Source organism: Leucopleurus acutus, assembly GCF_964270905.1.
Source record: "Leucopleurus acutus genome assembly, chromosome: 20".
Lineage (NCBI taxonomy): Eukaryota > Metazoa > Chordata > Mammalia > Artiodactyla > Delphinidae > Leucopleurus > Leucopleurus acutus.
In genome coordinates, this window is record NC_139162.1 from 53,498,798 (window position 1) to 53,525,347 (window position 26,550).

The window sequence follows — 26,550 nt, forward strand, 5'->3', positions numbered from 1 at the left end:
TTTGTTACTTACAGCCAAAAGAATCTTCACTGATGCACTCCTTAAATTTCCAATGAGAAACCCAGGTGGAAAAGGAGGCCATCCTGCTGGGGATGGTAGCAGCAAGCCCAGTCCTTCACTGGCCCCAAATACTTGATCAGTCAACAAATATGGATGGCCTGCTGTGTACCAAACTCTGTGTTAAGTGCTGGGGATAATGACACGGTCTCCACCTTCGTGGAGCTCCCGGTTAAGAGGGGGTCGGAGGCTAAACAAATAGTTATGTGTTTAACTACGAGGAGCAGGTGGTTCAGGGCCTCTGGGACCTAAACCCATGACTGAGGCACGTTAGGGTCACGGGTTAGGGAAGGGTCCTCTAAGATGGTAACGGTTACCTTTACACTTGAAAAATGAATGACATAGGGCTTCCCTGGTGGCGCAGTGGTTGAGAGTCCGCCTGCCGATGCAGGGGACGCGGGTTCGTGCCCCGGTCCGGGAGGATCCCACATGCCGCGGAGCGGCTGGGCCCGTGAGCCATGGCCGCTGAGCCTGCGCGTCCGGAGCCTGTGCTCCGCAACGGGAGAGGCCACAGCAGTGAGAGGCCCGCGTACCGCAAAATAAATGAATGACATAGAGCAAAGAATGTTGCTCCAGGCGCAGTACACTCTGGGAGCAAAGGCCTGGAGGCAAACTTAAGTATGGTGGAGAGAAGCAGGGGTGAAACTTCTGGAAGGGAAGGTCAGAGAGGCTGACAGAGGCCAAACCACAAGACTTTGAAGGTCATGATGAGGAGTTTGGACAATATCTGAAGGGCAACGGGCAGCCATAGAAGGGCTTAAAGAGAAGAGGAACGCGATCTGATCTAAGATGGAGACCCCGGGAGCTGGATGGAGTGTGGCCTGAAGCAGGCAAACGTTGACATAGGAAGACCTTTCTAGAGAATGGAGGCAGGCCGCCCTCTCCAGCTCGGGGCAGCACAGCCCTGCCGGTCGGCCACAGGTCCTCGACTGCTTGGAGGTTGTGCAAGCCACACTGTTAGGTCAGCAGGAGTCTCTCCTAGCCCAGGAGTCCCATCTCCTTAGCTGCACAAATACAAGGCGAGTCTTCTGCGCTGAGAGAGGGAGACAGGAAGTCCCACCTTACGGGTCCAACCTTCAGTCACAACAGGACAGGAGGTCCCCTACTGCTGCTGGAGTGAAACAGGAAGTCCCGTCCCAAAAGTCCTGCACAGAGCAGGCCACTAGCCCTGGTCACACGTGCGTGGCTGTCCGAGCAATCTTGGGGTCCCCACGTGGAAAGTTGACTGTCCTCGGACCAGAGGCCTGGAAGAGAAGGAAGGGAAGGGGGACAACTTCAGGGGTTACCCTGGATGTGACATAACTCACCCTTTTCTAGAGCTAGCTCGCACCATTCCAAAATTAGCTGAGTTCCCTCCGTTTGCAAGGAGGAAAAAGTGTCTAGCCACCCTTGGGAGAGATAAGACATGCAACAACCCAAATTTTATGGGGAAGAAGACGTTCTATCCCACTTCGGAGAGAAAATGGAAGTTTTGCCAATTTTTATGGAAAAGAATGAAGGCGTTTTCCTTCATTTGGCGGGGTGGGGAATTGGAATTTTGCACTTCTTTTAATATATATAAAAATTGGATGGGAAGTCCTGTCCAACTTTTATATATTTAAAAAAAAAAATGACAGGGAAAATCTACCAATTTTGTAAACCAATAAGAAAAGCTGGAGGAAGAGAATTCAAACCATCTCCTCTGCCTGACTAAAACACAAAAAGTTCCACCCCATTCCGGGACACTGGGGCACCCACACTCACTGAGTGGGCTCTGGTTGGGCTAGGGTCCTTCAGAGAAACTTCGAGGGGCAGAGGCTGTGGGGTCTGCTCTGGGGTCACGCTCTGCATCCTATTTTCCGGTACGGTGAATACAGGGGTCAACCTGGGCGTACTCTTCTTTCTGTTAGGAGTCTTTCCTGGGAAAGGGAGGAGGAAGAGAAATAGAAGCAGTTGATTGGCTGCTCTGACACCCCCACGCAGTCAACGGCAAGGGAAACTGGGCTGAGAGGTGGAGCCTTACGCTGATTGGCTGATATGGAGGTAGGCAGGCAGGTTGGATGAGGTAACTGCTGCTGATTGGTTCAGATGCTGAACCAATGGGACTCTTTGTAGGGAACCTACCACTCAGTCACTCACTCACCTTGAAAGCGGCACAGATAGCAGATGCCCAGGATGAGAAGTGCTGCCAGGAGTCCCAGGCCCAGTAGGGAGCCCAGGACGATGCCAGCGATGGCCCCGGGGCCCAGGATGGGGCCTGGAAGAGACCAAGAGAAGGAGGATAAGGAGAGCGGGGGCCAAATCTGAACCTGTTTCCTGAGCCCCCTGCCTCAGCCCCCCGTCAGAACTCAGGAATCTGGGACCCCAGCACTCTCAATTCCTTTAACATTTCCTTAGTGAATGTGGTGTGCCTGGCATTCTGCCAGGTGGTGAAGCTCCGTTGGTGAGCAAACGAAGATACCTGCTATCGCGAGGGTTCATTTTAGGAGGAAATCAGAAACGAATGTGCAAATAAATAACATAATTTCAGATTGTGCTCAGAAGAAAAAATCAATGGGCTATGATAGAAAATATGGAAGGGGGAGGTGACATTTAGAAAAGTGGGTGAAGGAAGGTCCTTGAGGAACATTTGAGCAGAGACCTGGGGAGTAAGGAGCCGGGCATGCTAAACAGGGGGAAGGGTGTTCCAAGCAGGGGGAACGGAACATGCAAAGACTCAGAGGTAGGAAAGAGTTTTCTGTGTTCAATGAAAACTGTGGGTGGATGACACAGAATGAAGGTGGAAGAGGTAAAGGATGAAGTTAGAGGGATTAACAGGGGCCAGAGCCTAGGCACGAAAGGCTTTTCAGCAAGGCGGCAACAACGTGATCGGATTTGCATAACTTCGGCTTCTACCTGGAGAATGGATTGTAAGAGGGCAAGAGGGGGCATTTAGAGAGCAGGTAAATGGCTGCTGCAGTCCAGGCAAGAGAGGACGGTGGTGTCTGACCAGAGTGTAATGGAAAGAAGTGGACGGATTGGGAAAGCATTTCAGAAGGAAGCGATGGGACCCTGCTGGTATTTGGGATGTTGGAGGTGATGTCAGCACTTGGGTGGTGCCCTGTCCCAGGATGGGAAGACTGGAGAGTTGGTGGGGGGTGGGGGGGAGGGTGTAGTTTGGGAGAAAAAAACCTCAAGAGATCTATTTTGGACATGTAAAGTCTGAAATGCCAGCTGGACATCCAAAGTGAAGATGTCAAGTCTGGAGTTCAGAGGTCTGGGCTGGAGATCAGACATTTGAGAGTCATCTGAGTATTAATGATATATAAGGTGATGAGAGTGGACAGGCCACACTGGGGAGAAATATAGGTGGAGAAGAGGGCTGAGGGCTGACACATCCAATACTTAGAAGTTGGGGAGTGTTGCTGGTTGAATTGTGTCTCCCCAAAAAAGATACAGTGATATCCTAACCCTCAGTACCTGTGAATGTGACCTTCTTTGGAAATAGAGTCTTTGCAGATGTAATCAAGATAATATGCAGAGACTTCTTTTCCAAAGAAGGTCATGTTCACGGGTACTGAGGGTCAGGACGTCAGTATACAGTAGTTCCCCCTGCCCTTATCTTCAGGGGATACATTCCAAGACCCTCAGTGGATGCCTGAAACCACGGATAGTACAAAACCCTACGTATTCTATGCTTTTTCCAGCATCACTACTCTTGCGTTTTGGGGCCATTACTAAAATAAGGGTTACCTGAACGAAAGCACTGACATAGCGTGACAGTTGAGCTGATAACTGAGACAGTTTCAAACAGGCAGAATACTCCGGACAAAGGTGTGATTCACATCCCAGGTGGGATGGAGGGGGCCAGCGTGAGAGTCCATCATGCTGCCCAGGCACGCAATTTAAAACTTATGAATCGCCGATTTCTGAAATTTTCCATGTAATATTTTCAGACCACGGTTGACCCCTGGTAACTGAAACCTCAGAAATCAAAACCGAGGATAAAAGGGGACTACAGTGTCTCTGGGGGGAGACACAATTCAACCAATCAAGTCGAGATGAAATCATGAGGGTGGGCCCTAATCTGATATGACTTGTGTCCTTACAAGAAGACAGAGGCAGGGCTTCCCTGGTGGCGCAGTGGTTAAGAATCCGCCTGCCAATGCAGGGGACACGGGTTCAAGCCCTGGGCCAGGAAGATCCCACATGCCACGGAGCAGCTAAGCCCGCGCCCGCACGCCACAACTACCGAAGCCCACGCGCCTAGAGCCCGTGCTCCACAACAAGAGAAGCCACCGCAATGAGAAGCCCGTGCACCGCAATGAAGGCCCAATACAGCCAAAAATAAAAACAAATAAATAAATAAATTTATATTTTAAAAAAAGAAGACAGAGGCACACACAGGGAGGAGGAGGCTGTGGGAAGCTGAGGGCAGAGACTGGAGTGGTGCCAAGGATTGACCGTCACCATCAGAAGCTAGAAGGAGGCAAGCAAGAAGGCTACGCAGAGTCTCGGAGAAAGCACGGCCCTGCAGACACCCTGATTTCAGACTCCTGGCCTCCAGAGTTAGGAGAGATACACTTCTGTTGTTTCCAGCCACACACTTCATGGTACCTTATTACAGCAACCCCAGGAAACTAACACAGAGAAAGAAGGAAGATCCAACAAAACAGACTGACAGGAGGGAGCCCACGACAAGGGCTTCTCAGCCCAGGACGAAGCCCAGCGGCTCCAACTCACCGGCACGGTAGACCCGGCTGTCGGATGGGGTCCCTGGCTGGAGCCCCAGAGTGGGCAGGATACGAAAGACCCAGACCTGGGGCTTCTGAGGAAGGAGGGGCACCACAGCTGAGCGATCCCGAGGTCCGAGGGTGAGCAGGGAGGTCCAGTCCTTGGACATGGTGGCTCTGCTCAGGTCAGGGCTCTCCTGGGCCTGGATCTGGAAACTGCTAATCAGGGCCCCTCGCTCCACATCCCAAGTCAGCACTGCTGCATCCCGGGTTCTCTGCAGCCTCCATGAGGAGATAGAAGGTCCTGGGGAGGGGGCGGGGGTGGAATCAAGGTGGGGGTTGGATTCATGGGTCCTAGCAGGGAGAGGAAAGGGGGCCACGGGCCTGGACTCCTAGGTCCCAGGCGCAGAGGGTCTGGAGACCCCAACTCCTGGGTCTAAGAAAGGAAGGAACTGGGGGCCCAAACTCTTGGGTCTGAGGGTTTCATGGAAAAAGTGACTGGGGTCCAGGATTCCCTGACGGGTCAGGGATCTGGGGGTGGGAGTTCTAGGGTCTGGGGTCGGCGGAGGCCAGGGACCAAGATTTCTGTGTCTGAGGGAGGAGGGAACTGAGGGCCTGGGCTCCTTGGTCTGAGGGAGGAACAGGCTGGAATCCCAGTCTCCTGGGTTTGAGAGAAGAGAGGGCTGGAGGACCTGGGTTCCGGGAAAGGATGGGGCTCACCAGTGAGGGTGATCCTGTCGGTCCCAGCACCCAGCGCCCCACTGCACATCACAGAGTAATTTCCCAAGTCCCAGTTCAGGCTGAAGTTGCCTATCAGGAGCCTCTGCCCATCCTGGCTGAGCAGCAGGTGCCCGCGGCCTCTGGAGGCCAGGGGCCGCCCTTCCCGGGCCCAAGATGCTCGAGAAGGGGGGCCACAGCCAGAGGCCTGCAGCGCCACCTCCACCTTCCCTGACTGTGTCTCCTCGACCACCGGATGCAGCAGCACCTCTCGAGGGGCCTCTGTGGGTGGAACAAACCCAATCAAGAAAGAGAACAGGTCCTGTGCCCTTTGATGAATCTAATAGGGCACCTTAGCCAAAAGAGGAAGATCTGCCCTTTCACTCCCTCCCTCATTCATTCATCTGATTTCCTTAACAAGGACTTGGGAAGTACGTGAGACAGGCCAGGTCCTGGCCTGGGAAACTCATATTATTCTCAACCATGTATGGCTCTGAACACGTGGGAAAGTGTCAGTCCTCTCCGTCCAGGAAATAAATTTTGGCCCCGCCCCTGCTTTAGGTATAGGAAAACCTCCGACCTTCTGTAGGGTTAAAGATAGAGGAAATCTCTCTTCCTGTAGTTGGGAAGTCCCCTTTTCTCAAGTTCTAATGGAGCAAAGAAATAGCCCCTCCTCCTCGGGAAACAGGAAAGAAGCTCTCACCCGGGGTGACAGTGCAGGTGCGCGTGGTCATCAGGTGGCGAGCAAGGCAGGTGACGGGGACGCCGCTGAGCCGGGGGTGGGCGGGGACAGCCTCCAGGAGCACCGAGGACACCGGTTCCGCCTGGACGCCTTTGGGGAGACCCTGGAACTGCAGGGAGGCGGCAGGGACCCCGCCGGGCCACGAGCAGCGGAAGAGGAGGACGCGATCCCCAGGACCTCCTTCGACTGAGCACTGTGGGGACCCGGGGGGCAGATCTGTAGAGGGGAGGGAGAGCTCAAGGGGTCAGTCAGCTCTCTCCCAGCTCCCCTCGAGCCCCGCCTCTCGCGCGTTCACTGCACTCCTTCTTCACCTGGCCCTGCCCTGTAGGCACTGACCCTGCCCCGTTCTCTTGCAGACCCCGCTCCCTTTCCCCGGCAACTCCTGGGCTAAGTGGGCAGTCGCAGCCCCACTGACTGCCCCCCTTTCCGAAGGAAACTTCATCCTCCCACACTGATCCCTGTCCTTCCAAACGTAACCCCGACCTTTTCTCTAGCTCCACCCCTTCTACCAGGTTACTTTGGCCCCCCTCTTTTTTTTTTTTTTTTGCGGTACGCGGGCCTCTCACTGTTGTGGCCTCTCCCGTTGCGGAGCACAGGCTCCGGACGCGCAGGCTCAGCGGCCATGGCTCACGGGCCAGCCGCTCCGCGGCATGTGGGATCTTCCCGGACCAGGGCACGAACCCGTGTCCCCTGCATCGGCAGGCGGCCTCTCAACCACTGCGCCACCAGGGAAGCCCTGGCCCCCCCTCTTTGATTACTCCACGAGTAGCCTCTTCCTACTGAACCCTCCCCTTTTCTGGACATCCCTGCCATTCCTAGTGGGCCCTGCCCCCTTTCTAAGACGACTCTGCCCCTTTCTAGAATGATTCCACCCCTTTCTCTCGTGACCCTGCCCCCTTTCCCAGGTAACTTCTTTCTCTTGCTGATCCCACTTACTGGCCCAAGCAACTTAGTCCCTTTCCTTGACTACTCCTTCATCCCCAGGAAGCTCCGCCCTCTCGGTGCTGGCCCTGCCCCCTCTCCTGGCCATCCTTGCTCCTCCCCTTCTCTTGTGCATCCCCCCCCCCGTTCCTTCTACTGGGATCTCCGCCCCTCCCTGCCGGTCACGCCCCACCACGCTCTTTCCCCCCGCCCATCCCCCCCCCGGGTATCCCAGCCCCTTGCTGGTTCCGCCCCTTCTCCCGGGCATCTCCGCCTTTCCTGGCTGGCCCCGCCCCTCCATCCACCCCGCCGCTCTCACCCGCCACAAGGAGTCTGAGCAGCGAGCGGCGGCGGTGGCCGGTGCGCGGGTTCGCAGCGAGACAGGCATAGGCGCCGCCGTGGCCGGTCCGGACCGAGGGCAGAAGGAGGCGCGGGCCGGCGGGCACCGCGGCCTCGGCCGGGTCGGCCAGGCTCCATGTGATGTCGGCCGGTGGCCGCGAGGCGGCGGTGCAGCGCAGGGTCACGTTGCTGCCCACGGTGACAAAGAGGGCGGGGTCGGCGTCGCGGTCGGAGGAGACAGTGATGACCGGCAGATCCGGGCCGTCTAGGCGGAGGAAGGGGGTCGGAACCGCGAGAGTCGGGGTCAACTGGGACTCCTCCAGGATTTCCGGAGACTGGACCTCCAGCCCTCTCCTCCCCAGGGACTCCAGGAGCCTGAGCCCTCAGATCCCTGTCCCCGACCGGAGGCACCGCCGCACTCACAGAAAACACTGACGTTGGTCGCGGCCTCCGCGTGGCCGAAGGGGCTGTGGACGCGGCAGGTGTACCGGGCGTGGTCGCTGCGCGTAGGGCGCGCGATGAGCAGCTGGTCGCCCTCTACGCGGATCCGGGGTGGCTTCACTCCCGCAGGGTCCCCTGCCTCCAGGACGCGTCCGTCCCGGGTCCAGCTCAGCTCCCCGCGACCCGGCCTCCACCCCACACAGCGCAGCCGGAGCTCCGCCGCCCCCTCCTCGGTCTCCGGGGCCTCAGGCTTCACCGACACCTTGGACACGGGCTCTGGGAGAGGGGGAACGGACTCAGGACTCGGTTCTCAGCCCCCTCGTCCCTTAGGACCAGGGAGCCCCAGCTCCCTCCACCTCTTACACCCAGGACTTCGCCCCAGCCGAGGCCCCCTCTTAGCCCTCCTCTTAGCCCCAAGAGTCCTCTTCTTCTCACAGACCCATGAGTCTGAGTCCCCAGCTCTCCCCTCTCTGGGACTTGGGAGTCCGGGCTCCCAGGAGTTTTGGTCCCCAGGTCCAATTTCCCTCAAGCACCTGTCTTGACCCCCAGCTCCTCTTCTCCCTCCCTCCAGCCCAGAAGTCCTCTCTCCCCTGTCTAGGAACCCCTTCCTCTGGGGCAGGAAACACATCCTCAGAAGAGCAGTAATTTGCCCACAGCAGCCCCTGCAGCCAGCACTCTGGACCTCAGGGCCCACTTACCATATACACGCACAATGAACTCCCACATCTGCCGGGAGATCCCGGCCCGGATGACCTCAGCTGTGTAGACCCCAGCATCCTCTAGCTGGGCAGAGGAGAGTTCCAGACTCGCTTGGGTCTGGTTAAATCGTAGGCGGCCTTTGTACGTGGGGTCCAGGCTGATGAGAGGGGACCCTGGCCCCAGGGCCCCAGCTGCCAGCACCTTGGAACCTTGGCGCCAAACCACCAGAGGGGAAGGGGGACCAAGGCCAGGAACTGGAAGCAGAGGCAGCTGGATTGTGGTCCCCACCAGCACCGCAAGAGGGTCCCCCACTTGCGGGGATAAGCTTGAGGCAACTTTGGGATCCGCATCCTCAGGAGAGAATTTTGAAACTGGGGTCTCCACAGAGGTGTTCGTATTGGGGACTTGCCTGTTGGAAGCTGGGGTCTTAACAGAGGAGGAAGGCTCCGGGTTTGGGGCAGGAACTCGAGAACCCGAGGCATGAGGAACTACTTTGGAACCAGGTTTTCCAGAGAAGGGGTCCAGCTTCAGCTTTTTGCCCTCAGCAGAAACAGTGGACCGGAAGGACCCGGGCACGTCCTTCAAATTCAGCACCTCAGGAGACCGTTCAGAATGAGGGATATCAGCTTTTGAACCTGGAGACTGATCTGGAAATTTCCAGCTGGGGGGTTTGATGGAGGGAACTTTCAAACCCGGGCCCTGGGAAGATCTTTCTGAGTCCGAGGAGAGATTGGTTCTCTGAATTCCTGAAGAGGCTTTGAAGGCGAGGGCCCTTACTCCCGAGGCTGCAGAGGAAAAAGAAGGGAGAGAGTTGTTGGGCTGCAGAAAAGGGAAATGGTGGGCAAGGGGCTGGGTGGGGGGCTTACCCAGCAGCAGGAAGAGCAGCAGAGCCCGTGAGGTGCCCATGGTGCCAGCTGCACCCGCGAGGAAACCGGGGCAAGACCCAGGGCCTGCACCCATTCCTCCCGGGCTAGACGAGTCCAACAGGACGGATAGCTTCCTGGGCGGGGAAGGGAGCCAGATCCAGTGGGAGGTGCCAGGATCCCCCACCCAGATAATATGGCTGAGACACCCACCCCACCCCACTTGTCCTCATCAGCTAGTCCCGAGGCCCAGCGTAACCCCTGCACTCCCCACACCCTGGGGGCAGACGGTGAGACGGTGGAGTCCCAGCTGGAAACTTAGTAACAAATTTGTGGAGGGGGGTGGGGGGGTGAAGTCAGGAAGACTTCCTGGAGGAGGGTCAGGTGCCCTTTGAGAGAGCACCCCGCCCCCAGCCTCCTGGCGTCTGGTCCACTCTGTCCTGCCTACATCTTCAAATACCCGTGTCTGACCCTGCTCCCCCTCTGCTCTCCATGGTCCCCTGTTGCCCTCAGGGCCGAGTCTCAAAGGGTTATCTTCCACCCAGTTCTCTCTCCTGAGAGCCGGAACTGTGTCTCCTCAACCCCCAGGTCTTAACATGCCCCATGTCCCACTAAACGTAGAGTCTTCCCTCTAACCCCACCCTCCTGCATTCTCCATCTCCAGTGTGGCTCCGCCATCTAGAGGGATGCTGGGAGCCTTCCTCCCTTGTTCCTTCCCCTCACGGCTGTCAGTCTCTGGATCCCACCCCTCCTGCCCCCTGAATCTCTCTGCTCCATCCCTTTCTTTCTACCAGCCAGACCCCAGCACAGGCCTTGACTTCCTCTGTCCGCTTGCCTAGCCTCCTCCCTCCAGTCCGTGGCCCCCCAGATGGTCCTTGAGTCTTTCTACCCCGAGTGGCCCCCTCCCTCACAGCCCTCCTGTGGCTCCCCAGCACCTGGCCTTGGAAGACAACCAAGTTCCTCATCAGAACTTGCAGGCCCTGCGTGGCCCAGACCCACCCACTCCTTTCCCCCTCCAGCACTTCCTCTTTGAACACCCTGCCATTCTTAGGCCCTCTCTCCCCTCCCAGCCTTGGCCGGGACAGTTTCCTTTGCCTGAAAGCTCTGGCTCACTCCCCCACCCCCTCCAACCTGGCTTAACCACAACTTGTCCTTCAAGTCTCACCTTATCAAGAACCAAAATAATAATTACCCATTTGCTGTGGTCCAGGAACTGTGCGAAATTCTTCCCCTTCCCGGGCATTAGGCTGAACACTTCCAAATGCTCTGAGCTGGGTGTTTACAAACAAGGATACTAGGCTCAGAGACATCATGGGACCTGCTGGAGGTTGCACAGCCAGAGGGAAGAGCTTGGTGCACAATGGTCAGGCTGCTCACTCCTCCTGAACGCTTTCCCTACCACCCCATGCTAATAATGGTTAAAATACAGAGTAAGCATTTTCTGCATGTCGGATATGGTTGTGAAGATGCTACATTAATTACCCTTCAAAACCCCATGGGAGGACTTCCCTGGTGGTCCAGTGGTTGACTCCGCGCCCCCAGTGCAGGGGGCCCAGGTTCAATCCCTGGTCAGGGAACTAGATCCCGTGAGCCACAACTAAGACCTGGCGCAGCCAAATAAATAAATAGGTATTTTTTAAAAAAAACAAAAAAACTCATGGGGTAGGTTTTGTAGCTTTAAAATGGTTACAGGGTTTCCCTGGTGGCACAGTGGTTGAGAGTCCGCCTGCCGATGCAGGGGACACGGGTTCGTGCCCCGGTCCGGGAAGGTCCCACATGCCACGGAGTAGCTGGGCCCGTGAGCCATGGCCGCTGAGCACAGGCTCCGCTTAAAAAAAAAAAAAAAAAAAAGGTTACAAATTCAACCCTCCTCCTACTAAGAAATAGGGTCTATCTCCCCCTCCCTTGGATCTAGGTAGGCTCTGTGACTGTCAGACCAAGAGAGTACAGCACAAGTGGCCCTGTGCTAGTTTCTGCATCTAGGCCTTGAGAGACTGGCATACTCCACTTCCCACATTATAGAATATTCCCACTGGGACACAGCTGCCATGATGTGAGGAAGCTCAATCAACCCAGTGGAGAGGAATCATGGTCCCTGGCCAACAGCCAGCTCAAGTCAACATCCCCAGCCAGCTTGCCAGGCACATGACTGAGGCATCTTGGACACACCATTTGAGCCACCCAGACTGATGCTACGTGGAGGAGAGGCAAGCTGTCCTCGCCAAGCCCTGCCCAAATTTCAGATTTACAAGCAAAATGATTTTTGGTTTAAGCCACCAGGTTGTGGAGAGGTCTGTCATGCCGTGACACACAACCAGAAGATGGGTATTATCACTAACTCCACCTGATGGAGGAAGAAAGCCAAGCTCAGAGAATAGGAACCTGCCAAAGGTCCTCTCAGAGCCAGCGACTGGCCAGGCTGGGAGCTGAACCCAGGGCCTTGGGCTCTAGACCCCAGGCCCCCAACCACTACACCAAGCTCTTACTATTTCGATCGTCCACATGAGGAAACTGAAGATCAGAGACAGGAAGTAACTCACTCAAGATCTCACAGCTGCTAAGTGTGAGGGTGAGGGTCTAAAATCACTATGTCTAGCTCCAGGCCCCCGCTCTTCATCCTCACACTAGGTTTTGACTGTCTGTTGCTTGTCTGTCTCCCCAACCAGGACCAGACCTCCCGGCCTCATTCCCTGTTGCGTCCCAAGTCTCAACAAGGGCCTGGCACCATTGTCTGTGCCCCCTTCACCATGGAAGCTCCTCACAGGCAGGGGCCGGATGCGACTCCCCTGGCTCCCCAGCGTCACCCAGCACAGGACCTGGCACACAGGAGACTTAAGTAAATGTTTGTTGAATGAATCAAAGAATGGGTTTCTGGGGAATGAGTTAACAAAGACAGACGCCGCAAGAGTCATGGTTTTATTGCCGGGTTTCAGGGAAAGGGCTCAAATGCGCCCAGTCTCCTTCAGCTTGGCCACCAGGTCCTCTGTGGTCTCCACCTTGACACCGGCTGTGCGCTGGGGTGGGTCTTCCACGCTAATCACGGAGAGCTTGGAGGTCAGGTCCACGCCCAGGTCCCCAGCCTTGATCACTTCGATCTTCTTCTTCTTGGCTTTCTGCACATGGGAGGCTCACGGTTCACAGGGCTGCCCAAGCCCCTGCCCACACTCCTGCAGCCCCCTTCCATGGGTGCCACGTCTGCAGAACCACTCCCATTGGCTGAAGCCTTCTGGACCTGCCCACTGACCTCTTACAGGGCCACACCTGGTGTGGACAATTCCTGCTGCCTGGGATGCCCTGGGGAGCCCTCCTATCGCGGGAGCCCACCTTTAGTCAACCGCCGTGGGAAGTCCTTCGCTGGCTGGAACGGACTGGCAAAGTCATTCTTCTCGCAATAATAACTCAATAGACTTTTGGCCAAGATGACCAATTGTACTCTCCCTGTTGGCTGAGATGATGACTCATTGAACCCTCCCTATTGCCTAGGATGACACACGGAAACCTTCCTACCGGCTGAGATGACTCACTTGAACTCACCTACTGGCTGAGACGACTCAATGAACCCTCCTTGTTGGATGGAATGACATACTGAACGCCCCCTGTCAGTTGAGATGACACACGGAACTCTCCATTTTGGCTGAGATGACACACTGAACTCACCCTACTGGCTGAGATGACACATTAAACGCTATTGGCTGAGATGACACACTGAACCCTCCGTATTGCCTGAGATGATACATTGAACTCTTCCTATTGGCTGAGATGACCCAATGAACCCATTCTAGAGCCATGATGAACAGTGAACTCTTCCTGTTAGCCATGATGGCCTAAATGCTGCCTTCCTGTTGGTAATGATTACCGGGGGAACCTTCCCTGACAAAACCAAGATGACTTAATGGATCCCCCTTACTTGGCTAAGAGCACACAGTGAACGTTTCCCATTGGTTGGAATGACAGGGGAACCCTTCCTAGAGTCCAGTGAAGCCTTTCTATTGGCTGAGGTAACCAGCAAACCCTCCCTGTTCGCCAAAACAGCCACTGCCCCGCAACCTCGAACTCTCACTATTGGCAGAAATGATTCAGTGAACCCGCTCCGTTAGTGACCGGGTGACCCCTTCCTTTGGAGGAGACGTCTCTTGGGTCCTCTCTCCTCCCACCTGACCACCAGGGAGGCACTGGGCCTGCTGCACTCACCCGTCCCCAGGCCCCCAGTGGCCCACCTGCCAAGCACTCACCATGATGTTGGGTAACGTGGCGTAGCGGGGCTCGTTGAGCCGCAAGTCAGCGGTCACCACGGCAGGCAGCTTCAGGCGCAGGGTCTCCAGGCCCCCATCGACCTCCCGCTCCACTTTCACCTTGTCCCCTTCCAGCGTCACCTGGGAGGCAAATGTGCCCTGGGGAGGGACAGCGTTGGGGGAGCACAGGTGAGGTCAACCCAGTGCAGGCACAGAGCAGGCCACTGCTGAGTGCACAGCACACGGATGGGCCAATGAATGAGAACAGAAGTGGGAGTCCCGCAAGGTGACCTACAGACATCAAGCTTAAAAACAGGAGGAAGCCACAAGAAGGGAACTCAAAACTCCAGGGGAGGGTCTTTCCTGGGACCCAGGGTGTAGGTCCTAATGTCCTGAACCTGCCCGTTGGATCACCCTTCCTTAATGATAATGAACATGTATGGAGTTTGGGGCACTGTTCTAAGCGACTGTATTAAGTCATCAGATCCTCACAGGAACTCTTTGAGGTAAGTGCTATTATCCCCATTTTATAGATGAGGAAAACTGAGGCAGAGAGAGGCTCAAAAATGTGTCCAGCCTGGTTCCAGGCTCCATGTCATGGACTCACGTGCCCACCCTTCTGTCCCCAAGAGCTCCCTTTGAGGTCCCTCTGCTGAGCCAACAACAGAGCCTTCTGTGTACCTTGATCCTCGAAACATCCACTGGGGCCCCCTCAGCACCCACTCTCTGGCCCAAGGCTCCTCTGCCCTTCGGTCCTGAACCACCATTTCCTGACGTGACCTACACCCTCTCTGTCTAACCAACCTGTTCTCTCCGTTCACTTATTCACTGGACAAATCTTTCAGGTCTTAGTTGGAATGTCCCATGAGCCCGGCTCTGGGGATGCACCATGAACACAACCGACAAGGACCCGGCTTTGGGGGGCATTTATCCTGCAATGAAGACCACCGGTAATCAAGTAAATACACAGTGGCCACTGGCCACATGTGGCTTCTGAGCATGTGAAATGTGGTTAGTTCCATCGAGGGGGGATGGAATTTTTCATTTTATTTCATTAATTTACATTTTAAAACCAATAAGTAAGATCCATTATCATGATTGTGGTGATGGTTTCATGGGTGTGTAACACGTGTCAAAGCTTACCTAACTGTACACATTACACGTGTGCAGTTTATTGTACAGGTCAGTTTTATCTCAATAAAGCTGTTAAAAAAAAAGGATACTTGATGCAGTTATTGGAAAACGTTTAAGTCTGTTTGGAACAAGTTGGATTCGTGAATCCGCTTTTTCAACAATGAGTATTAGGAATCTAAGTATTTCTTATGGAAATTGAGCATGTGGATTGAGATGTGCTGTAAATATAAAATACAACACTGGTTTTCGACAACCTCGTACCAAAAGCCAAAAGAATGTAAAATAACTCAATTTTTTTTTTTCATGTTTTCTTTTTCGGCCACACCACACGGCTTGTGGGATCTTAGTTCCCCAACCAGGATTGAACCTGGGCCCTTGGTAGTGAAAGCAGAGTCTTAACCACTGGACCGCCAGGGAATTCCCAGCTCAATATTTTTTCTATTGATGACATGTTGAAATAATATTATCGATCTATTATGTGAAATAATATAGGATTAAAATGAATTTGGCCTTTTTAACTTTTTTAATGTAGCTGTGAAAAGCTTTAAATGACCCATGTCGCTTGCATTTCTATTGGACTGGAATGGGAAATGTGGGGTTGGGGAGGGGGCGTGAGTACTTTCATAGACAGTGGGCAAGGCAGGCCTCTCCGAAGAGGTGATATCTGAGGAGAGACCTGGTGGGGAGTGAAAAGCCCTGAGGAGATCTGAGAGAACCCTGTTCCAGACTGAGGGAACAGTCAGTGCAAAGGCCCTGAGGCAGGGATGAGTGGTGTGGTTGAGGAGCAGCAGGCTGGGGAAGCGGCATGTGAAGGCCCAGACGTGGCCTGGTGTCCTGGCTGTGCGCCCCTCCTTCCTGCCCACTGGAGTAGCCATCCTGCTTTACACCTGCCTCTCTCCAGAAGGGCAAGGACAGGGGTGGCTGTGTTCTGAGCCCCCAGGCCTGGCCTTCAGCAGATGCTCCCTACTCCGGCCTCACCTGTGGCCAGTCCAGAAATCCGGCTGTCATCTGCCCTGTCTGGTTACAATCATCATCGATGGCCTGAGTGGGGAAAGAGAGAAGACTGTACACTGATGGAGCTTCTCACGTTCCATTTGGGCCTTTCTCTAGAATGCAGGCTGGCAGATGTTTTCTCTAATGGGCCAGGTCTCTGTCACAATCACTCAGCTCTGCTGCTACAGTGCACGAGCAGCCATAGACAAGAAGTGTCTATGTAAACAAACGCAGTAGCATTTCAATAAAACTTTATTTATAAAATCAGTGGTGGCCATGGACCACAGTTTGCTGACTCCTGGTCTAGAATGATCCCATGCCCTCACTTGGGCCCCGAGATAGGCAGTCACTCGTCCAGGAGTACATGAAGGCACCTGGCATCCCAGATGCCAAATCTTTGCCCGCTGTCTAAATAATCCAGAGGCCTCCCTCTAGTCAAACCCTACGCCAGTCACACTAGGGAACTAGATGAATGGCACCTGGGCCAGTGAGAACGTTTTATCCCTGACCCCAGTGATTGGTTCAAGGATGGGCACATGACTCCAGCTGGACCAATGAAGTACCAGCTCTAGAAGCTTTGCTGGAGTCCTTGGGAAAGAGATGCTTATTTTCTCTTGGGTTTGTTAGGCTGGTGGGATGTGAGCCTGGAGATACACAGAGTGACGCCAAGACAGAGGAGAGGGTGTGGAGCACGTGGGACTGGATCCAGCTGCACCTGAAGCTTGTTACCTAACCTAATGAGCTTGCTGTTTGGCTTCACGATTCTGTCACCTACCTGCTTGCCCAGCAGGACCAGGTCCACCTTCTCCTTCTCTGCCAGCTTGGCCAGGACCCGGGCCACCTGCAGGGGACCCAGGCGATCCACCTCGGCAGCCGGCACCTCCACGTGGATGCCTCGGTCTGCACCCATGGCCAGAGCCGTGCGGATGGTCTCCTGCGGAGCGGAGAAGGGGCTTGACTTGGCTTCTAGCCCTAGGGGGACCCAGGAGCCCAGTCTCCAGCCCTCCTCCCTCAGACCCAGGAGTCCAGGCCCCAGTCCCTCCTCCCTTAGACCCAGGACTTGGGGTCACAGCCCCTCCCCAGCCCCCCGAGCACCTGGCACTGGGTAGGCCCGCAGCTGACGGCAATGACTTCCTTCACCAGCTTCTTCTCCTTGAGCCGTACGGCCTCCTCCACGGCGATCTCGCAGAAGGGGTTCATGGAGTGCTTCACGCCATCCGTGACCACACCCGTCCCGTCGGACTTCACCCGTATCTGCTCAGCCAGGAGGGGAGGTGGCAGGGTCAGGGGGAAGCGGGCGAGAAGGCGGGGGTCGGGAGGGGGCGGTGGCCGAGACACCAAGCCTCGCGCAGGCTGGACGGGGACCACAGGGACCTGGAAAGGGGCAGGGCCTTGTCCAGGGTCCCACAGCTCCAGGGACAGAGAGGGTTAGAATTCACAGACGGGTGGAGGTCACCTTCTCACTCAGACATTCGCTGAGCGCCAGGGACGTCTGCCATGCTCGTCCTACTCTGTGGCTGTTCCTCGGGCCTGAAAGAGTGTCTCTCAAATTTTTCTTTACCATAACCCACTGCGAGAGGTACATGTTACAATATCCCCAAGTGTATTATAAATGCACGACACACATTTATACATTAACGTAAATACCAAGGCAATGTAAGGTTCGGTGATCGATGCTAACCCTTCCGTTATACACCATACCCTGACATTTTCTGTTCTTTTTTTTTAAACTGCCAGCCTGCCACATGGTTTTCCTGACCGACACATGGTTAAGATCGAGTCTGAAAAACACTAGCATTGAAAACCTCTCTCTGCAAACAGGCTAAGGTCAAGGGCAAGCAAACCTCGTTGTTGCTTTCCTCCCACGGCGAGTCTTCACTGAACACTGGCCCTGCGCTGCATTCCTAGGCGCCGCCGTGTGCAAGGCAGACAGGTCTGCTGGCCCGGGAGCTCCCGGTCTGGCACAGCGGGGCATGGCAGGAACAACCAACTACTGCTTCTGTTAGTTTCCCAAGGCTGCCGTGACGAATGACCACAAACTTGCTGGCTTACCGTCTCACAGTTCTGGAGGCCAGAAGGCCAAAATAGGTTTTCCTGTGAAATCAAGGTGTCAGCAGGGCTGCGGCCCCTCGGGAGGCTCGAGGGGAGAATCTATTCCTCGGCTTCTTCAACTTGGAGGGGCTGCCAGCATTCCTTGGCTTGGGGTGGCATCACTTCACCCTCAGCTCTGTGCTCCATCTCCGTGCAGCCTTCTCTCTGTGTGTGTGTGTGTGTGTGAGATGAAACTCGACTCCTCTCTTATAAGGACTCTTGAGATGGCATTTAGGGCCCACCTGGGGAATCGAGGAGAACCTCCCCATCTCAAGATCCTTAACTCAGTCGGGACTTCCCTGGCGGTCCAGTGGTTAGGACTCCACGCTTCCACTGCCAGGGCCCTGGGTTTGGTCCCTGGTTGGGGAACTAAGATCCCACAACCCACACGGTGCGGCCAAAAAACACAAAATCCTTGACTCAATCACATCTGTAAAGACTCTATCTCCAAAGAAGGTAACAGTCACAGGTTCCACGGATGAGGAACTTCATAGCCCAGGGGGGCCACTGTTCCGCCCACAATCCTCTTGGTAGCAAACAGGGATGACAGCACTGGCCACTACAGGAGCAGCCTGCAGGAGCCCTGTTCTAAGCAATGATGTCCTAACTCATCAATCCCGGCAACAGCCCCGTGAAAGAGGAGCCGTCGCTGTCCCTGTGGGCAGACGAGGAAGCTGACGCTCCGAGTAGAAGCACCTGTCCCAAAGCCACACGGCCAGTCAGCAGTGCTCTGCGCCCCAAGCACTCGAGTCCCCTCTGTACCACCTGACAATTCCTGAACGGGGGTCCAGGAGCTGTGAGACAGCACGATCGGGGCCCGACCCAGTCTGATGTTGGAGGCTATCAGGGAAGGCTTCCCTGAGGCAGTGGCACTTGAGCTGAACCTGAAAGAGGAACTGGCATCGAGTAGGTGAAGTGTGAGGGAATGTGCTGGCCGTGTGGGAGGAGCATGTGCAAAAGCCCTGAGGTTTGAGGAGTCCCAGGAGGCTGGTGTGGCCAGGGGAACACAGTGTGCTGTCAGCGAAGCTGGCAGGGGCTGAACCGGGGTGACAGGCACAGTAACAGATCCTCAGAATGCCCATATCCTAATCCCTGGAACCTGTGACTGTCGCCTACATGGCAAAAGGGACTTTGCAAAAGTGATTTAAGTTTAGGAATTGAGAGAGGGAGATTATCCTGGATTATCCAGGTGGGCCCAAAGTAATCACAAGGGTCCTTACAAGTGGAAGAGGGAGGTGAGAGAGCGTCAGGGTCCAAGAGAGCAAACGCTAGACTGCTGATCGAAGACATAAGAAGGGGCCACAAGCCAAGGGACGCAGGTGGCCTCCAGAAGCTGGAGAAGGCCAGGAAACGGATTCTCTTCTTGAGCCTCCGGAAGCCATGCAGCTCTGCTGACACCTTGATCTTAGCCCAGTAGACTCATTTCAGACTTCTGACCTCCAGAACTGTAAGAGAATAAATCTGTGTTGCTGTGAGCCACTGAGTTTATGGTAACTAGTTACAGCAGCAATAGGACACGAATTCAACTGTGCAGGGCCCAGCAGGCCATGCCGGGGAGCTGGGTCTTGATCCAAAGAACAACAAGGAAAGGTAAAGAGGTGAGTGGATCCAACTTAAGTTTGTACAAGGTCGTTCTGTATCTCGGTGTAGAAAACTGGAAAAATGGCAAGAGCGGAAGTGGGGAGACAGCTGGGCAGCTGTTGGTCACCGAAATAAGAGATGACAGTGGCTCGGACAATCCAGCCACATGTGGAAGTGGATGGACTGGAGAGGTCTGTGGAGGTGAAACTGACAGGGTGCTGGGGGCAGGAGAGGGAAGAGTCTAGCAGGACTCTCGGGTTTCTGGTGGGTACATCAGTCCAGCGGGGGAGGATGCTGAACTAGGCTCTAGCCTGAGAGAGAGACTGTCAGAGAAGCCTGGCTTGGGAGCCTGCCTAATCTGGCTCAGGACTTCACCTCTTTCTTCTCCTTGGCCGGAGCAGACCTGGGCTGACAGCAGGGACTCTCTCTCTGCGACTATTTCCCTGCACCTGTTTCTCTGGGGCTGAAGGATGTGGTTGTTCCTCCCATCCACGGGACAGAACCGAGATGGGAATATGGGATTCAGGCAGGGGTCCCCCAGTCTGGCTGCACCTCAGGGACTGGTAACATTAAAAGGAGGAAGAGAACGAGGAGAAGGACAACTCCCACTTTCTATCACTGTTACTTCATTTTGAAAAAGTCACCTTAGCACCAACAGTAAGGCTCAAACCCCAGAACTTAATGAATGCACTTTACAGAAAAAGCCATGGAGCAAACACCATGCACTGAGTCCATGGTTTTTTTTTTTCACTAGAATCTGGGCTGGGCATGTCACCCAGGATTTCCCCAGAATTTCCCAGACACGCCCCTGGCTCCATCCCTCACCTCCTTCCCTGGTCATCTTCCTCAAACTGCATCCCTCCTAACTCTCCCCGCCCCCTTCCTTTGTTTCCTTCTGGAGCATGCCTGCCATATGACATATGCTGTACTGATTAGTTGTCTTCTCCCCAGCAGAACGTCAACTCCATGAGGACAGGGATTTATGGGTATTTTGGTCATGACCGTATCCCCAAGGTCTAGAGCGGTGCCTGGCATGTGGTGGATGCACTGGAAATATTTGTTGGATGAATGAATGAGAATTTGCTCACAAGAGTAATGCATTAAAACCTGCACCTGTCCGTTCATCAAACACTTACTAAACAGCATGGAAACTAACAGGCCAAAGCCCTGTCTTTCATGAAAAAAAATAAAATCCAAGATAGGAGTTTCCCCTTTATAAATAGGAAAGCAGCCCATCAGTGTAAGGCCTCACTGGGAAGCCAGGGGGCCCAAGAGAGGGCCTCAAGCCTGCTCCGGCCCTGGCAGGACTCTCAGCCCCAGACTCCTGACCCCCAAGGAGGAAGGGTTGCGAGCTCTCCAGCACCAGGGGCCCGTGCCAGCTCACCTTCTCCGGGGAAGACCTTTGAAGCCTGAGTTGATTTCAAGCTTCAAAAACACTGTTTAGTTAAATTACGTAAGTCGGGAAACCATGGTTGGCCTGAAAAATCAGTGATGATCCTTTTTTTTTTTTTTTTTTTAATAACGATGTTTTATAAATTGAGGGAGATGATTCAGTGAAGCTTCCAGGCTTTCTCTCTAAAGGTGTAACAAATTAACTCTCAACAGAAACAGCCAGAGGGGACCTCCCTGGTGGTCCGCTGGTTAAGACTCCGTGCTTCCAGGGCTGGGGGATGGAGGAGCATGGCTTCAACCCCTGGCTGGCTGCGTGCCACAGAGCGCTGCCAAAAGAAAAAACGAAAGAAGGAAAGAAAGAAACAGCCAGAAACAGGAGGCAGGCAACCTCCAAGGGCTTTACAGGTGTTCACTCATTTAACCGTCCGGACAGCCCAGTAGGTGGGTTACTGCCACCGCCATCCTCGTTTGCTAGATGGGTCAACTCAGGCACAGAGAGGCCAAGCAGGTGACCATGGAAGGCCTCATAGACAAGGTGACTTTTTTTTTTTTGCGGTACGTGGGCCTCTCACTGTTGTGGCCCCTCCCATTGCGGAGCACAGGCTCCGGACGCGCAGGCTCAGCAGCCATGGCTCACGGGCCCAGCCGCTCCTGTGGGATCCTCCCGGACCAGGGCACGAACCCGTGTCCCCTGCATCAGCAGGCGGACTCTCAACCACTGCGCCACCAGGGAAGCCCGACAAGGTGACTTCTGAGGAAAGTCTGGAAGGGAGTGAGGAAGCAATGCTGGGAACACAGAGTTGGGTCAGACCTTGCACACCACCACCAACCCCTCCCGAAAGGAGCGGCCAGTCTGGGGGCAGCGGGTGACAACTGGGCAAACAGAGGATCTCAATCCAGTGTGGGAAGGGCTGAGATGCAAGCCCAGGGGGCTGCAGGAGCACCCAAGGACACATCAGGGTAGCCTGAGGGGATGGGGGGGGCGGCGGCTTCCTGGACGTGGCGATGCCAGGTAATCCCTACACCCTATTACAATCAGTGGGATCAGAGTTAGGCAGGACAAAGGAGGGATGAGAAGCAGAGGGGGGAAGCGGGGAGCTGTAAGGGCACCCAGGCAGAAGGCACAGCAGGGGCAAAGGCCCAAGGCAAGCAGCAGCCGGGTTTGTCAGGAAAGTATGAGCAGCTGGGAGGCACAAAGGGGTGATGGAGGGCCAGGGGGCCAGGGCTGGACCACGAAGGGGCTCGAGCACGTGGCGGAGGGGCTGGGACTTTGTCCTCAGGGTGCTGGGAGTGGCGGCATGAGCGGAGGGGCCTTGGTCAGCCCTGGGGGCAGGAAGCCCCCCACACGCAGGCTGGGAGGGGATGGACTGGAGGGGAGAGACTGGGGAAACAGGAGGAGACAGCGGTGAGGGTTCAGGTAGAAGAAGATGAAGCCTGAACTGCTGCAGAAGAGGGAGCAGGGCAGAGAGATGGAGAGGGCAGGGGGGACGGGGCTGAGAAACGACAGGTTATGGGAGACGAGGGAAGGAGGGCTGGGGTGGCGTCTGGTTGGTGATTAAGGTAGTTAGCAGCGTTTGAATCACTTGTTTCAGACACATCCAGGGAGATGCCCTGGGGCACCGTGGGAGGGGCGGCCCTGCCAACACTGCGAAAAAGGACAGGAGCTCATGTCAGGAGGAGTTCACACTTCCCCATTTGGCACAAACACCAGAAGCACCCATGGGCCAGGTCCTGGGCGGCGCAATGCTGGGACCCAGAGCTGAGTTACATGTAAGCATGTCTGGCGGGGGAGACAGATATGACCCCACATCTCAGGCCAGGGCCCAGGGCTGCGGCTGAGGGAGGCAATGGGAGCCCAAAGGGACAGTCAGAATGGGAAGGAAACCAGAAGAATCGGGTCCCAGGACCCCAAGACGAGCCTGTCCCCCAAACAAGCAACCCCCCTGCCACACACTGCCAGAGCTGTCATTAGGCCAAGTGGCTGCTGAGTGAGAGCAGGACTTGGTTGCATTTTGACCTGACGGCGGCTACAGCTGCCTAGCCGGGTGATCCGGCAGCCAACAGCACCTCCACAGGCGTGTCCTCACCTGTCCAACAGGATTAACAATATCTAAACAGGGTAATTCCCTGGCGGTCCAGTGGTTAAGACTCTGCACTTTCACTGCCGTGGCCAGGATTCAATCTCTAGTTGGGGAACTAAGATCCCACAAGGCACGCAGCATGACCAAAAAAAATAAAATAAAAATCTAGACGGTATTGAAAGGACTGAATAGGTTCATCTCCATCAAGGACCCGGAATGCTGCCTAGTGCATCGTAAGGACCCACTAAAGGTGAGTTGTTAATGATGCTTAAGTTTTCATGCGAGGGTCAGGCCTCCAGGCCCCGTACTGGGCAATGCTGGGGACACAGAGGTGGACTCCTGGTCTGATGGGCATTGCGGGCTGGGGACATACATGGATGGACAGTCACTGCCTTCAGTCTGGTTTAGGCCAACTACTGAGACAAAGTGGCTTGAGGGACTGTCTCTGATTTATCTCTGTCTGGACCATCTTCTGTCTGGGGACAAGTCAGGCCCTCAGAGACCTTGCCCTCCACCCCTCTCATGGAGGTGGTAAGCTATACCACCAACTTGTCAGACTGGTTTTCATGTCTAGCAAACACACTTCTCCCTTCCCAGCGTCTCCTCACTTGCCCTGGGGCTGTGATAGCTTCTGGGTTCCCATAGGACCTCCATGACAGCACTTTTTCTGTGCTGAACAGTCAACTGAGTGTGCAATGCAGCCAAGTGGGTGAAAGCCTGGATTGTGTGCAAAGCACTAGCTGGGATGAGGAGTCAGAGGGACCTGGATAGGAATGCCGGCGGTGCCCCTTCCCAGCTGAGTGACCCCTCCGCGCTTCAGTTTCTGCGTGTGTCAAACAGGAACCACGGCTCCTCCAGCAGGTAAGAAAAAGAGAAGTAACTCGCCCTGCACAGAACTGGCGGAAGGGGAACGGGGTCATGACCCAGAAGGGCTGGGTTTGAATGAAGAGGGATCGGGCGTCAGAACCTCTCAGTTCTTGACCTTTGCCCTCAGGTGTGACTTTGACGTTTGAGGGAAGAGCTGCAGAGGATCAGAGGTACCAGAAGACCCTCATACAGTGTGCGCTCTTGACCCCGGAAGTATACGGCCGCGGGGCTCAGGGAGGAGGGAGAGGGGGGCCCGGTCACCTTCACGGCGAAGTCGATGACCCTCTTGACAGCCACAAGCGCGCGCAGCTCCGCCATCTTCCCTCCGCGGCGACCCGCCGGGTCAGTCCTCACGCTCGGCCTCACGGCCCGGACGCCCCGCCCCCTGTCCGTCTCTGCGCCGGCGCCCCGCGCCACCAGCCAGTCAACCGCTGCGGTGCCCGCCTCCCCGCCCCGACAGAGGACCAATCAGGAGGCCTGAGGGGAGGGCGGTGCGGCAAGTGGATGCGGGCCAATGGGGAGAGGATCCTGGGGAGGGAGGCGGAACCCGGAGGGGAAGGGAAAAACTGCTTTGTGAAGGGGGCGTGGCCGAGAACTAGGGGAAAGGTCTTGCGGGGGAGGGAAGCGTGGCCAGGGAGGAGTTTCAACGAGTAGTCCTAAGCTTCTCCCAGTGCCCTAGGATTAGCCCCCTCCCCTAGTTCCGCCCCTCTTACTCGCCTCTCCGAGTCGCGGTGCCTATGTGTCCGAGTCCCCCCATTCTCTCCGTGCCTGTGTTCCTCATCCCCTCTATGATCGTGCCTCTACGTTCCCCCATATCCGTCCTCCCCCGTCCCTGTCTCCACTTTTCCTCCATGTCTGTGTCCTTACATCCTCTCCACGAGCCCTTGTCCCCTCCTGACCCCACTACCCCCTGTCCCTGTTCCCATCAAAACTCTTGTCCTGTCCATGACCGAATCTCCGTTCCTGTGTCCCCCCATGTCTCCACGTTCCCTATAGGTTCGTGTCCTTACTTCCTCCCTGAGCCTCCAGGTACCCCCGTGTCCGCGTCCTCAGGTCCCCCAGAAAGGCACGTGGAGCCGCGGCAATGGAAGCAGTTCCTTTATTCTGCCCCAGGCAGCTGCGGTCATAAGCACACGGGGAATCCACTGATAGCATCCGTGCTCTGCATGATCATGTCCTCCAGCAGAAAGCAGAAGCCTGGCGGGAAGGGAACGGAGGGCGGGTGGAGGAGGGTGAGTCCTAGGGCGGATGGTCGGGAGGGCCCCGGGGACTGGGGTTTGGGGCTCCAAGGGCGTTTCTGTCGGGTCCACGGGAGCCCAGAGTGGAGTGTGTTCAGGAGTCCCTGGGAGGTCACTGTGGTGTTTCCTGGGAGGACAGCTGGGGAGTCTCTGCAGGGAGGGGGGGGGTCCTCGGGGCAGTCTCCTCTCCACCCTCTTCCGTTATCTAGGTTACCCGCGAGAACAGAGAAGGGTAAAGCCAGCCACCCCGAAAAACAGGACCAGGAGAAGAAGACGTCGTTTTTCCGTGCATTCTTCACTGTGTAACCTGTCATGGCGATCAGCTGCAGCAGGCCTGGGCCCCGCCCACCCGGCAGGTGAGGGTGGCCAGGGGGCTGCACCCAGCCTCACCCTGACCGCGCCCACCGCCTCAGACCACGCCCTTCTTGCCCGCCCTCCCGTCCCTGCTCTACCCCATCTCCCTGGCCCCGCCCCTGACCCCGCCTCTTTAGCTCCTCCCCCTCGGGGCCCCTACCTCCTCCAGCTACCAGGCCCACCCTATGCCATCTCACCGCAGAGGAAGAAGATGGCACTTGTGGTCCGGCCCCGCGAGTCGCCCTCCTGGCACAGAATCCGCAGCCCCATCACCAAGCCCACGATGCTGCAGCCCGCCGCCAGCACCATGCACGCCCCGGTCACCGCCAGCATGGCTGGGGAGAGCGGGCCGCATCAACCCCGCTGGCGCCGCTCCTGGCCACCACCCCCATCCGCCGGCTCCGAGCTGGGAGCAGAGTCAGGGTTTTGGATGGGGACTTGGAAGTTACATCGTGAGCGGCGGTTAATGTTGCAACAGGGAGGCAGGTCCCCGAGTTGGGGTTCCTGGTGGCCTGGTCACGGAGGGACAGCTGGATCTTAGGCTGAAGTGGAAGGGCTGGGGGCGGGGGCACCGCAGGATGTGCCCGGCTGTAGTGTCAGGAGAGGGGGCCAGCTGTGGTCAGTGCTGGGGGGCTGTCTGTCCAGTAGGGGGGGAGGGTCTGACAGCTGGGCGGCGGGGCCTCACTCTGGCAGGAGATGTTGGAGCAGGTGCCCCCGCTGCACTCCTGCCACAGGCCACTGTGGCCCCCAGAGTAGCGGATCCAGTAGTTGGTGGCCATGGACAGAATGGTGAGGATGTTGGCCAAGAAGCCCAGCAAGGTTCCCCCGCTTTGAAGGCTCCGCTTCACCCCCATGCCAGGGAGGCTGCTGCCGAGGACCACACATGCAGGATTGGCCAACGCTCCTCCCACCCCCAGGTCCCTGAGACCCCCTCCTGCATGTCCCTCCATATCCCAGATGGCTACCCCTGCACCCCTGCCTGGTGCCCCTACTTCTGGGACCACCCCCCTCAGGCCCCTCCCAGACCCAAGACCACCTGCCCCCTCAGGCATCACTGCTTAGGAACCTCTGCCTTCCAGAGACCTCCATCCCCCAGTAGACGTGACTTTGGCCTGTC

At 56.1% G+C, this 26,550-nt stretch overlaps 3 protein-coding genes across 4 annotated transcripts; all 3 read right to left on the minus strand.

The window, feature by feature from the left end:
- Nucleotides 1-1,229: 1,229 nt before the first annotated feature.
- On the minus strand, nucleotides 1,230-9,567 carry VSIG10L (V-set and immunoglobulin domain containing 10 like; the record flags this gene model as incomplete). The annotated part of the gene is made up of 10 exons (XM_082862725.1): nucleotides 1,230-1,301; nucleotides 1,801-1,955; nucleotides 2,180-2,293; nucleotides 4,759-5,052; nucleotides 5,469-5,747; nucleotides 6,169-6,423; nucleotides 7,448-7,732; nucleotides 7,891-8,184; nucleotides 8,607-9,392; nucleotides 9,474-9,567. 10 exons carry the CDS (start codon nucleotides 9,565-9,567, stop codon nucleotides 1,230-1,232), a joined length of 2,628 nt encoding a protein of 875 aa, XP_082718851.1.
- A 2,806-nt stretch (nucleotides 9,568-12,373) lies between these two features.
- ETFB (electron transfer flavoprotein subunit beta) lies at nucleotides 12,374-24,219 on the minus strand. 2 transcript variants are annotated; one of them, XM_082862815.1, is made up of 6 exons: nucleotides 24,103-24,219; nucleotides 16,925-17,083; nucleotides 16,605-16,763; nucleotides 15,815-15,877; nucleotides 13,703-13,843; nucleotides 12,374-12,583 (listed from the first exon to the last, which is right to left on the minus strand). In XM_082862815.1, the coding sequence occupies exons 1-6, from the start codon at nucleotides 24,157-24,159 to the stop codon at nucleotides 12,413-12,415; spliced, it is 750 nt and encodes a 249-aa protein (XP_082718941.1). In that variant the 5' UTR covers nucleotides 24,160-24,219; the 3' UTR covers nucleotides 12,374-12,412. The 2 variants fall into 2 exon arrangements, with proteins under 2 accessions (XP_082718941.1, XP_082718940.1); XM_082862814.1 differs by having other exon boundaries at nucleotides 13,703-13,861.
- Nucleotides 24,220-24,952: 733 nt separating this feature from the next.
- CLDND2 (claudin domain containing 2) lies at nucleotides 24,953-26,287 on the minus strand (the record flags this gene model as incomplete). The annotated part of the gene is made up of 4 exons (XM_082862144.1): nucleotides 24,953-25,038; nucleotides 25,294-25,413; nucleotides 25,631-25,768; nucleotides 26,119-26,287. The coding sequence occupies 4 exons, from the start codon at nucleotides 26,285-26,287 to the stop codon at nucleotides 24,965-24,967; spliced, it is 501 nt and encodes a 166-aa protein (XP_082718270.1). The 3' UTR covers nucleotides 24,953-24,964.
- Between the last annotated feature and the right edge of the window lie 263 nt (nucleotides 26,288-26,550).